Raw genomic sequence first — 13,350 nt, forward strand, 5'->3', positions numbered from 1 at the left:
AGACATTAGATCCTCAGCACTTTTACACAAACTATCCTGTATGAAGCAGTAGAAGAGTAGAAGTCCATGGCTTTGGTATTTTACAGTAGCTACATGGTCAGATGGACAGACAGTGGCGAAAGCTTGTTTGACAGCTGTCTTTGTGTTATATCTTCAAGGACTCCATTATTTCTAAATTGTGAAGCCAATTAATGAGATTGTGAATGTTTTCCACGTTAAAATTGTAAAAGTCTTACTTCTTTGTTTGTAGAGTAACAGACAACTGAATATTACTGCTATGAATATTCAGCTGCATGCAATTTACAGAAACTTCATTTTCCTAAATAAAACATGATTTTTAAAAGTCATCAGTGTCTGGAATCATTTTTGTCTCATAACAGCTTGTTGGTTTCTCATCACCTGAACAAGGAAACTACAATTCATGCTTTGACTTGAGCATAAAGGTAGTTTGGTGATTTTCAGACACGGGTATGGAAGATAAAAAGTGGTCCAGGTTAGGGGAATGATAATGTTTCACAGTGAGGCACAGTTTGTATTTTTGTATGATAATAGAAATGTAACTTTATAATAAGCTTTATATTGTCCAGGAGTCAATATATAATAAGCTTTATTTCTGCCGGAGTCAATAATCAGGCCAGGGTTGTAATCCATAATACGTCTTTACTTAGTGACTCCAGGAAACACAACTGAACCAACAGGTTGCTGCTTGGCTGAGCATACACACCGTTAATTGTTGTTTCAGGCCAGCCATATAGTAACACACCACAACTACATCGGTGTAAGTTTTCCACAAGGTGGTAGCTGAAAACTGCAAATAAGATCACTCTATTACAATACAAAGAATAATGATAATACCTGCATTGTTAACTTTGATTTACCCATTTTAAATCCAAACACATGTTATTACACGGCTCTATTGAATGCTGCTCTCTGATTGGTCCAGCGCTGCGTTCTGCGGTCTGTTATTTCTGTATCCACAAGTTTCCGAACGCCATGTCACTACCCGATTTGCGACGCTACCCGATCTGTGACAAAACTGGTCTGCGGATCGTGTTCCGGGTACGGATCGGGCACTGACAAGGACAGTAAACATTAAAAGTCCGCCTGTGTTCCTGTTTTCTGAGCATCAAGATCCAGACCACCACAACCAACCCTCAAAAATAAATAAAAAGATAAACCGTCTCTGGCGACGCACATAGGGCAGTGATCCTAAGTCAATTCAACTATTGTCCAAGTGGAGTTGCTGTACGTGGCTGTCACAATCGGGTAGCGTTGCAAATCGGGTAGTGACACGCGTCATCTATGGTCAAAACTGGCTTCCGGTTTGCTGGAATTTTACGTTTACGTTTCCATGGTTTTCAGGCGTCATAGTTGCGGTAAACGCATGGATCTATTAACGCTGGCTTTTAACACAGATGTCAATTTGTGTGATATCCACTGTTAAAAGCTGCTGTGATGATCCATGCGTTTTACAGATTTTCATTGGGGAGAAAAAAAAAAAATCCATGCATTTACCGCGGCTACTGAAACCATGGAAACGTAAACATAACATTCCAAAACCGGCAAAACAGGCTACGTTTTTGACGTTCGGAAAAAGGTGGATAACGGACCGTCGTCAAGTATAACAGACCGTTGCTAGGGACAGCGCTCTGATCCCTGGCAACATATGGTGCGTTCCAGGCAGGCTTTTTAACCCGTAAGTCACGACTTCAAGTCACCAGTTACGAGTTTGTAGCGTTCCAGGCAAGTTACGAGTTACGAACTGGGAACTGGGAGTAGATCGATCTAGTACGAGTTCACAGGTGGGAAGTTACGAGTTTGACTGTACGTTCTAATGGGTAACCATAGGAACAGGTCGGAAAAACACGAGTTACGGGTTGCCTGGAACACACCATTAGTAGCCTTTTAAAAATGGATCATTTGGGGAAAATGCAACATTTGAGTCATGGTTATCGGCGGACGATATGGCGGAGAAGAAGGCTGGACAAGAAAAGGACAAGGCACCTGCACAGAAAGGAAATAGACACAAGATCCTGAATCACGATGAGATGAAATTGAAGACCAGAGGCATGAAATCAACACAAAACGGAGCACATCATGGGCCTTGACACTATTTAAGGACTGGCTCACTGAGAAGAAGATGGTAACCGATTTGGATAAGTATGAGGCAGAAAACCTAAACCAGGTGCTGCGGGCATTTTATCCGTCAGTCCAAAACAATAACGGAGAAACGTACTCCGTTGCCAGCTACACGTCAATCAGAGCTGGTATAAGTCGACACTTCTCAAAGTTTGACATAATGAACAGTGTTGTCTTCAAATCGAGTAATGGGGTATTTAAATCAGTCATTAAAAAACTCCGCAAAGACGGGAAGGACAGGAGTCATCATCATCCCCCGATCTCAGCGACAGACATGGAGCTTCTCAGGTCCTCAGCAGTGCTGTCTCCACATACAGCTGTCGGACTGGTCCAAAAAGTGTGGTTCGATGTGCCACACTTTTTGGACCAGTCCGACAAATGCAACTTTGCATTTGGCATGGCGAGGGAGAGAGGGCAATCGAGACATGAAGAGAGACTCCTTTGATCTGAGGCAGGATGATAAGGGCAATGAATATATTTCTCTGGCCCACAACGCCGAGACAAAAAACCACAAAGACCCAAATGATCCATGTAAAGAAAATTACAGAGGTTTCATATTTGCTGAGCCTGACAACCCAAACTGCCCCGTCGCCAGTTTAAAAAAATATCTGTCTCTGTGCCCTCCTGACGCAAACGCGTTTTATCTTCACCCGTTAAAAAAAGACCAGCAGCTACTGAACAGGCAATCAGTGTGGTTTTCACGGGAGCCGATGGGACACAAGTTCCTGGGACAAATGATGAGCAGAATAAGCAAGACAGCTGGACTTTCAAAGCGTTACACCAACCACAGCGTAAGAAGCACCGCTGTCCAGCTCCTCTCTCAGGCCGGCCTTGAAAGTCGTCAGATCATGTCTGTGACTGGACACAGGTGTGAGAGCAGCCTGAAGAGCTACTGGACGCCGTCCACCACCGATCGGGAGAAATGGAGCAAGATCCTGTCTTCCGAGAAAAGCAATAGTAGGTTTAGCACATCACTCTGATAAAGCGCTGGCTTACGACTCGCTGTGAAATGATTTTTTATCTTTTTTTTTTTTTACAGGTGTGTCAGCCTTGGAGCCACAGGAGCCACAGCCAAATGCGAGCTGCACGTTTAACATCCCAAGAGATGTCCCATTCACACTATCAAATTTTACCATATGGCAACGTTCAATTCAATATAAATACTAAATAGAAACTTTACCGACCAATCCATGTTTAACATGTCCCATTCACACTATCAAATTTCACCATCAATAACGTCCAATTCAATATAGGCCTACTAAATAAAAACTTTACCGATCAATCCTTGTCACGTACACGTCCCATATCACACGACAACAACGCCCATATGCTACTAAATAAAAACCGTCGGGATTCCATACAAACTGTCGGGTTTTATTTCTCCATAACAACCTCCGAGCGGCGGTCCCTTCGACGTGACGTCACTGCAACCCATGAATACATTATCCTCCGAACATCAAAAACGTAGCCTGTTTTGCCGGTTTTGGAATGTTATGTTTACGTTCCATGGTTTCAGTAGCCGCGGTAAATGCATGGATTTTTTTTTTTCCCCCCAATGAAAATCTGTAAAACGCATGGATCATCACAGCAGCTTTTAGTGGATATCACACAAATTGACATCTGTGTTAAAAGCCAGCGTTAATCCACCACTTTATTTTCCCATGATCCATTGCGTCACACCACAAAGGAAGTGGGTTTTAGTAGCATTCTAGCGAGTGGCTAACTGGTAGCGTTAGCCACCGGTGTAGGGACTAAATGTGGGGGCTCTGGGCTGCCAAAACCGTTTTGACTAAATCTGATGTTTGTTAAGTCTAGAAAACGAATTATTGAACAAACATTACTATTTCTGTGTGCATGTTTTTGTAATTAGTCATGGTTATCATAGTTGTTAGCTTTGCTGCTGCTGACAGCTAACAGCAGCAGCTAAGCTAACATCAGGACGTCAGCTGTTAAAACCCTCCCGTTGTGGGACACGACATGAAACTACTCCAGTTAGCTCAGTCATGTTGGAACTAGGATATCCGCTGGAGAAAATATTTATTTCATGGGCCGTTTGAGTTATTTAAGACACTGCTAACGGCTAACAGCTAGTTAGCCCAGCCCCAGCTAATCTAAAATGTTTGTTCAACAATTAGTTTTATAGACTTCATAAACATCAGAGTAGTCACAACGGTGATATAGTGACGTGAAAATGTGACATAAAGCTAAAACCTCGTCCGTATTGTTCTCATTAAAATGAGGTGATGATTATAAATAAAGTCATCACGGCCGATGTCTATCAACCAGTCTATGCTATCAACAATACAGTAACGGTGGAATGGATCGTCATGGCGACACCCAGCGTCGTTCTCCGGAAAGTGGTGGATAGATCCATGCGTTTACCGCAACTATGACAACGCCTGAAAACCATGGAAACGTAAACGTAAAATTCCACCAAACCGGCAAACCGGAAGCCAAGAGGTTGACAACCACTTGGCAGGTTGGTTAGCACGTCTTTTATGGGTGGAGTGAGTGCACATCCGTTACACTGTCATATGAGGAGACCTGTCAAATCGGACACAAATATGGCGGCGGTCCCTTCGACGTGACGTCACTGCAACCCATGAATATTATAGAGTGCCGAAGCGGAAGCAGGAAGTAACGGCCCCATGGGTCCTCAATTCGAAAAAAGGCTCCATAGAAATGAACGAGACTGCAAGATTTATTTCGTTTGTGCCATGAGAAAAAAATATGTCCTCTACCTGTTCAAAACATCACGTTTCATCCCGAGAAATCAGCAGTTTGTTGTAAAACCATTGTAAAATAAAATTCGGAAGAATCCGTAACCAGAAAGACTACAAGTCGCGTAGGTGACGTCACACACCAAATGCCGCCCTTTCCCGTGTCAGTTGGTGACGTATTTTTTGTGGGACGCAGATCTGTAGTCCGTAGAGCGTCGTCACACAAAATACATTCTTCTGTTGCCGTTTTACGATAAACTGCTGATTTCTCGGCATGAAACGTGATGTTTTAAACAGGTAGAGGACATATTTTTTTGTCATGGCACAATTCAAACGGATCACGAAATAAATCTTGCAGTCTCGTTCATTTCTATGGAGCCTTTTTTCGAATTGAGGACCCATGGGGCCGTTACTTCCTGCTTCCGCTTCGGCACTCTATAAAACGGAAAGGTGAAATCCGGCGATCTGATTGGTTGTTAACCGTACCACGGCTACTATTCTAAAACCTTATCACAGCGTAGGCTATCTATCACTCCGCGTCAGGCACGTACATAGACTGTAACTGTGCGTTCACACCAAAAGCTTCCAAAGCGTCAAAAACGCCGGAAGTCAATTAATTTTCAATGAGAGCCTGGCGACACTGACGCCTGGGATCCACTGGCGTTCGTTTCGTCCGACGCGCCGCGGCTGCCAGTTCATTTTCTATGGGACGCGTCAAACCGCTATGACGCGCCCGCAAAGCATTCTGGGTAGGCGGCGCATCCATTCGAGCAGTTGCGGCGCGTCCAAAAGTTGACCGCAGCTCAACTTTATGCAAATGAATGCGTCCGACGCAGGGTCACTGTCCAATGGGGAGATAGAGAACAGCTCGGGGGGGCGGGGGTCTGTTTGTCCACTGTCCGTTAACTCGCCGGTCTGTGTTCCCGCCTACCGAAGCGTCTTTTTGGAGGCGTCGCGTCCGGCAAGAAATCGCATTGACGCCAGTGGATCCTAGGCGTGAGCGTCCAAAGCGTCAACAGGCGTCGCCGCGCTTCCAAAGCGTCCAAAGCTTCCAAAGCGTCCAAAGCGTCACCAGATGAGAAGTTGAGCCAGGTTTAACTTTAGGGTAATTAGCTATGTCCGTCGGCTGCCTTTTTTTTCTCTTTTTTTGGGTATTTCGGCTCCCCAATGACCAGCGCGATCGAACTTTGACGTCAGTCACGTGACAAGCGGCCAAAGCGGCTGAAAATATTTGCCGTTTTGGGAGCTGTCTTGTCTGACGCCCACCCTTGAGCGTTTTTGACGCTTTGGAAGCTTGGTGTGAATCAGATGTGTGAATGCACAGCACGTATGACTGGTATTATTCCAGAATTGGAGGACATTTCATGTCCCACCCATTCATTTTCAATAAATCATGCATGAAATTCCAAAACTTGCATTTGTGGTGAAAATTATAATTACTCTGAGACAAAATATAAATATAGTTATACAAAAACTGGTTCCAAAATATTATTTAAAATACAAAATAACTCTAAGCACCCCCTAAAATGGCCTTTTTCTCTTGTCCCACCCTCTTAATGGCCAACATGCATGTCAAATAAACCGGTTAAAATAAGTTTAAAATTTTAATTTTTTTGTATGATTTTGTTGATTTATGTCTTTTGTAAGTGTAAAAACACTTAGTTTAATCATAAACATATTTTAAATAAAAGTAATTTTGCACTAAAGTTGTGTCCCACAACATCCACGCAACCCTGTTACCAAAACCTTTTTAGCAGAGAAGAAGAAGAAAAAGAAGTATGAGACACATGACACAAAATAATTTGTATTATCAAACTGTTAGATAATAGCATGGGTAGACACAAAGTAAGTCCTCTCTTCTATTTTTCATATTTTTCATATTTCGTCTGCCCTGATTGAGTGCGTCACTCTAACCAATGCAACCCTGTTACTCATATTACCAGAATAAGGCAAAATATTTTCAAAGTTTTCTTTGTTCCTTTAAATAACTAAGTTTGTTCTCAACCTTACAGTAACATTACATTCCATAGCTAGCATCTTTCTTCTGTTAAACAGCTGACATAAGCATTGATTTGCAACCCTGTTACTTGCAACCCTGTTACTCCAGAGTAACAGGGTTGCGATTTATGTCATAATCTACAATCAAAAGTAATGAATCTATTCAACCCTGTTACTTTGTTCAACCCTGTTACTCTAATTTCAACCCTGTTACTGTGTAATTTATCTTAAAATTATCTTAAATGACTGTATCAGCTCATGAGGGTTTATCCTATTGTCATTTTGGTAGTGTGTATGATTATATTTATTATGTATTTTGGCAAATATTTATAGATAAATACTTATATAATACCTTTACAGGTTCCTGAGTATTGGTAACAGGGTTGCACCAAGCAGCACACACAATATATAAAATATCTAATAAAAAGTGTCACTTTGAGTCCTGAGCTGGCCAAACATAATTATTTGATGATTAATTACCTGTATTTCTTAAATATATAGCAGAAAATGATCAAATAAATAGTAAAATTTTGAGGTGTTTCAGTCCTTAAATGTCCTCCAATTCTGGAATGACCGATGAATGGAAGTTGTTGTCATGTATCCATGACAACGGACTGTTGCAGTCCGTCGCAAAAGACTGATGTTTTTACGATGTTAAAAAATGGACTAAAGTAGTTGAATTCACATGTTTAAGGTGAACTTTCACCTCCGGGGAGGGTTAACAATGGTAGAGGGGACTGAGCAGTGACTTTCACCTGAAAAAATGCGGAGGAAAAGACGAGATACAGAGCTAACTTGGAGCTAACGTCTGGAGAGGTGGGACTATTTTTTCACAGTGAGGCTATTTTATTTGATAATATATATTTCTGGTTGAATAAAACTACATGAAATTGATTGCGTATCCCTCTTTTATATTGCCTTTATTCGTAACCGTTTTATAAAAGCAATATATCACTCCAGTCCGTGGTACCTAGCTCATTATACCCGCTTCGCGTCGGGCCGAACAACGCCCCTTAGCCGTGGTATAATGACCACGGCCTGTCGTGATATAGGCTATTGCTTAAGTATTGCCAGCAGATGTCACCATTTCAGCCTCATCAAATTGGACCTGTTCTTCTTAACTTGAGTGGTTGATTAGGTTTCGTTTCTCATAATTACGCTGCTTCATGAAGCTTTTCAGCCTTTATTCTTCTCTTACAGTAGGCTAAAGAATATTTTACTTGCTGTTGATAAATGGATGACAAATTCAAGACAAACTATTCTAGGTTGGCTACATGAGCGACTAAGATGATTTTAGGTCTGATTTAAGGAAGGAAATCTGATCTGGACTCATAAATATCAGAACATCAAACATGTTTGATATTTATAAGTCAAGGTCGGGCTTCCTTCAACAGAAATACCTGCCAATGAGAGCAGGAAGATCGAAGAGCTTCACCAACCACATGTTGCTAATTTACGTAACAGATCACAAACATAAAGAAGAGCAGCTGGTGGAATTTAGGAAACAACACAAGTGACACAGACCATAGTATCGCAGGAAAGGAAAAGGCATGGGCAGGAATTGTGTTGGTATTCAATGTACCAGGTGAGTGGCAGTAACAGGCTAACGCTAACAAAGTCATGTTTCATCATGCAAGTTTAAGGTTAAAACTCTCCTGATGACTGTGGTCTCCCATGTTTTTAAATACTGTGAATTTGACATTTGTCTAGTGTGTAGCCAGACTTATCCATATTTGAACCCATACACAAGCTCCTTATGTTAAAGATTTTTGAACAATTTGGCTTCTTTTTTGAACCAACAACAAAATCCACTGGACTATAAGTTGCTACATGAAACAACAGCAACACAGCAACTGTGTGTCTTTTACTGTACTTTCACTTTACACATGAAGGGAGGTATGATCCTGAGAATGAATAAATGAATGAATGTGTTGACTAAAATACACTTTATTATATTAGATAGATAGATAGATAGATAGATAGATAGATAGATAGATAGATAGATAGATAGATAGATAGATAGATAGATAGATAGATATTTACAGCACATTATTTACAGTTAATTTTGTGACCTAGTTTCTACCCTCTTTAGGTGAAAGATGTGTTGATCCCCAGTTCTTCCCCAATCGTCCCTGAGGTCAAACCTCTGCAGTGGTACAGTGTGTTACACTTTTACACAGGTGCAGGGCTAAACAGGACAACAAGGAGACAACAACAGAGACTTCCTGAGACCTCATTCAGATGTAAATACATTTGTTAGAGATCTCAGAGAGATGCTAAGACTTCTGGTGGCTCGGGGCTGCTGTCCAAGAGCTTCATCCCCCACTTATCAAGGATCGACCATCAGCCGACAAGGTGCCAACATCAGGCTCATCAACCACGATCCATGAGGAGAGCAAAACAACAAAAAGCTGCTGGCTCGCAGCCACCAGGAATGAACGGTTTCCATGCGGCACACGGTCTAAACAATGCCAAACTGGGCCAGATCACTCAGCTCCATGTCCCCGAACGCCTCCCAGGGGCAGATGACCTCCGCACCTACAGGACCAGAACCACACGTTAAACCGCCTGCCCTATCTAGAACGACTTATTGTTCACTGCATAAATTACTGTTTAATTATTAGTTACCTCCCAGACCCTCCATTCCTGGGACATCATCAAATCTAAAGACAGAGAGTGAAGCTGAGATGAGCATCATCTTGATTATTATACATACAGTGTTTAGTTAATACAGTGGCTCTAGATCTCAACAGACCACAACTCATAAAAACATTTACAAAGACACAGGCACACTACAAATTCACTTTGCAAAAATTCATGTGTTTCTGTACAGACTCAAAAAAAGTGGCGGACCTGGTTTTTATTCAAAGCTTCTTGACTTTAGAAGTTGTGACGGCAGCTACCCGTTAGGAACTGGTGTTTGAAAAAAAGTTGAGTTTGTTTGGTTTATAATAAAATCAATATCACATGATTCAGATGTTCAGATATCATGGCTAGCTTAACATTAGTCTCTCGCTTTTTTGTGTCCCCAGAAACACTTCTGTTGTTATGAGTTTTTTTTAAGGTGTAGAGGGTTGAACGTTCAGGGCCACCGTAGTCGACCCTTTGCAGTGATGTTTTCTTCTCTACTCACCCCTTCTGTCCAGCTTTGGGAGCCTTGCTCTTGAACTGCCTGGTCTCCTTCTGCTTGAACTTTGGGGGGGCGGCCTTGGTGCCTCCGGGTGCTGCTACTGCTGCTGCGTTCATTTCTATGGAAACAACAGATTTCCAGGATTAAAAAGTACAAATGCTCTGAGGTGAAGGAGAACAGGAACAGAGAAGTACTGAGAAGTTTGTTTGTTTTCTCCCTGATAGTTTTCTTACTACCTCAACCTCAGCTAATCCACTTAGTCTGATTGTCTCAGGTCTAAACTCTTACTCCAGTAACTCATAATTAGGCAACTATATATACTACCTGGCAGTTATGTTTATTATGTCACCGACGTAAAATTTGCTAATAATAGATTGAAGGATGGTGTGAGAGCCACTCTATGAATATTAAGTTTGAGATGTAAATACAAAAAACCTGAGACATGAAAGTGTAAGTTGACAGTTTTGGAAAATTGAGATGAGATGAGAAGAAACAAAAACAACAACAAAACAACAACATTATCATTAATCTGAAACCTGTGGGACAAGACATCTAATCTGGGCAGTAATTTACAATAAATCAGTTATTGTAGAAAACAACAGCACAAGTGACATGAAGAACAAAGTTGGCTGTTTTAAAAATAAAAACATACACATTTGCTTATTCGATTAAAGCAGAAGTAAGCGATCGGGTCGTTTTGGTTAGCAGTCCCCGCCCTCGTCCCTACGTCACCACATTCACGCGCATCCCTTGGCTGCACACACAGAGAGGACCGCCCCTTTATGCCGTTCTCTCTCCTCATTGGATAAAGGTTGTAGGATACAAGGAAAGTTTTCTCCTCGGCTTACAGCAGAGCAGAGCACTGACAGACCCGTGTTTCAGACCAAACACTCTATGTAAGTGATTGCTGTTGGAAGATAGAACTATTTAAGACTTATATTAACACAAACATTCCGCTTACTTCTGCTTTTAAGTTTTCAGCATCACATTATAAACTCTGTATTTCTGATCCAATACAAAATATTTTACAATATATCAACATTTTGTAAATGTCACAACTCAAAGATGAACTATGTATCATCTAATATGACAACAAAGCTTTTAAAAGAAAGTCCTACATGCAGTTAATGTTTTCTCTATTCCACTTAATATCATTAAAAATTGTATGTCATTTTCTAAAGTTACCACATGTGTTGTCCCTTACAAATAAACTTATAAGTAAATGCAGCAGTTATACTCAATAAGAGTCTCACCTGTTGGTGTTGGAGTTGGAATTGGGAGGAGGTTTAGTGAAGCTGCCTGGAAGAAGAAGCAAAACAAAGAGAAGGTCCTCTTTCTTTTTGCAGTCTCTCTGTCCGGCGTCCTCCCTCCAATGCTGCGTTTATATACCCACCATACACAAAGCTGTTAATGGAGTTGAAGTGGATTATTTTCAAGGATAATCTTGAGACCGTGAGAACAGCCCGTACCACGTCAGGACCCCACATGGATGGGTGTTTATACCAGACCTGAGGAATTTTGGGTCATTAAGCTGACAGCTCATCACAGAGGTCGACGTTATTTATGTAGAGTGTTAAAAATAGAGATGAGGAAACACAAAGCAGTGGATGGACAAGTGAGCAGGGGTCAGAGGGGCACGACAATAGAGTTAATGACAGATGAAAACAAAGGTGGAAATAATACTTTTCATAATAACTGATCCAATTGTCTGATCTGAGTCCGTCTCCATCATACCAGTATGAGTCACCAACAGCTGATGTAAAGACTATAGTCTCAGCTCTTGGTGTCAGTCCTACAAAGTCCCACACATTGTAGGACTGACAGGGACTTGTGAAAAGAAAATGTGTAATTATTCATTACAAGCTTTTGTTAGTTTTCTAGTTATTTTGTTTTATTTTATTGACATTTCCCAAGCGTTTACTGCAGTGCTGCAAAGTTATTTATTATTTTACAGTTAAAGATAACATAAGACATATTCGAGGACTCACTGCTAACAAAAAAATGTGGGTTTAGACAGACTGATCACTTATAAAACCTGTATGAGTAAGACTCTGACAAAGTCAGACACACTTATAAAATCACAATCAGCTCTTTCTCTCAGTCTATCATACTATAGCACAGATTAAGTCAGATTTAACTGGATTAGATAAAATACTGTAGCATCACATTAGATTAATTAGATTAGAAACTATTAGATCAGGTTAGATTAGAGCACAATGACAAACACACCATGTCTCAGAGAACACAGACACCGACAGACAGACTGCTGCCAGACATTTAAAAATTGAATACCGGTAACTAGTCTGATATTACAGATCAATATTATTCACTTCTTCCAAGTCAAAGTGAACATTTTAGAGTCCACAGCTTCATTTCCATGATACCTTCCAGATATCTTTAACTGTTAGATTTGGATTTCTGCGACTAATTTCAGTTGGACACATCTTCAATATTTTCATGTGTTTTCAAGATATCTCAAATTGGAGATATCTTAAACTTTGACTCTGCCAATTCATAATGTAATTGACAGACATCTCAAAAATAGAGCTTTGACTTGACTGGATTTGGTGTTGTGTCCATTAAGTGTAAGTTAAGTGTACTGTAATGTGATGTTATGGTCAGAGTGAAATTAAGAGAAAAAAAAGTAATTACTAGTCAAACTGCTGTAGTTGATATCTGTTATGTTAAATCTGAATAGTTTTGAAGTGTTAAAATAGCCTTAACAGAGTTCATGGGGTCGACTGAGGACAACCACATCACAGACAGAAGTATATTTGGAAGGAGGTGGTAAGTGTTTAGATTGGATTACACCTGCTGCCCTGAATTATGAGGGACTGATGTAATCTTCAATGTGCACCCAACACCACTTTGTTACTTACACAACAACACGACTGTTACCTCGTCAGTCAGGTGGACAAACATGTCAGTGTGACATAAGAACTGAGGCGGACAATTATTATCATTAATTGTATAACACCAAATACCTTCTATGTTTGTGAGGTTTTAAACATGAGTTATAAAGTGAGATGTTTTCTCTGAGAGATAACAGCAGATGAAAACACAGCACACAGGGTTGTAGCAAGAGAAGCGTTAAAATATATCAGAGTAAAGACAAAAATCACATTACATGAGCTGAAAATGATCATATCTAAATATGATTAAAAAACAGATTTAGTCACAACAGGGGCACCAGTGTGTGCTTTTATTTGTATTTATATTTTTAAACTCAGAACACTGCACTCTGACTTGACACTTTGACCCATGGCCATGGCACTTTTTTTTTTTTTTTAACTGTTGCTGTTTCGACTCTGAGAAGATGAGGATAATGTATATATGTGTCACTTGTGACTTGACATGTAAAAA

The 13,350-nt window shown here is 40.7% G+C and overlaps 1 protein-coding gene across 1 annotated transcript; it reads right to left on the minus strand.

Annotated features, from left to right (window-relative positions):
• Window positions 1-9,162: 9,162 nt before the first annotated feature.
• Window positions 9,163-11,323, minus strand: LOC146990138 (retinal cone rhodopsin-sensitive cGMP 3',5'-cyclic phosphodiesterase subunit gamma-like). The gene is made up of 4 exons (XM_085769334.1): window positions 11,241-11,323; window positions 9,991-10,105; window positions 9,486-9,520; window positions 9,163-9,395 (listed from the first exon to the last, which is right to left on the minus strand). The coding sequence occupies exons 2-4, from the start codon at window positions 10,101-10,103 to the stop codon at window positions 9,319-9,321; spliced, it is 225 nt and encodes a 74-aa protein (XP_085625460.1). The 5' UTR covers window positions 10,104-10,105; window positions 11,241-11,323; the 3' UTR covers window positions 9,163-9,318.
• Window positions 11,324-13,350: the final 2,027 nt, after the last annotated feature.

The sequence above is a fragment of the Trachurus japonicus genome, chromosome 3, assembly GCF_045865225.1.
Source record: "Trachurus japonicus isolate A0001 chromosome 3, Traja_1.0".
NCBI lineage: Eukaryota > Metazoa > Chordata > Actinopteri > Carangiformes > Carangidae > Trachurus > Trachurus japonicus.

Excerpts from the sequence above, each read along its gene's own strand:
- LOC146990138 (XM_085769334.1), bottom strand. The coding sequence starts at position 10,103 with ATGAACGCAGCAGCAGTAGCAGCACCCGGAGGCACCAAGGCCGCCCCC. Across the intron at positions 9,521-9,990 it reads CCCAAAGCTGGACAGAAGGG|ATTTGATGATGTCCCAGGAA; the intron begins GTGAGTAGAGAA and ends CTCTGTCTTTAG. Across the intron at positions 9,396-9,485 it reads AGGAATGGAGGGTCTGGGAG|GTGCGGAGGTCATCTGCCCC; the intron begins GTAACTAATAAT and ends CTGGTCCTGTAG.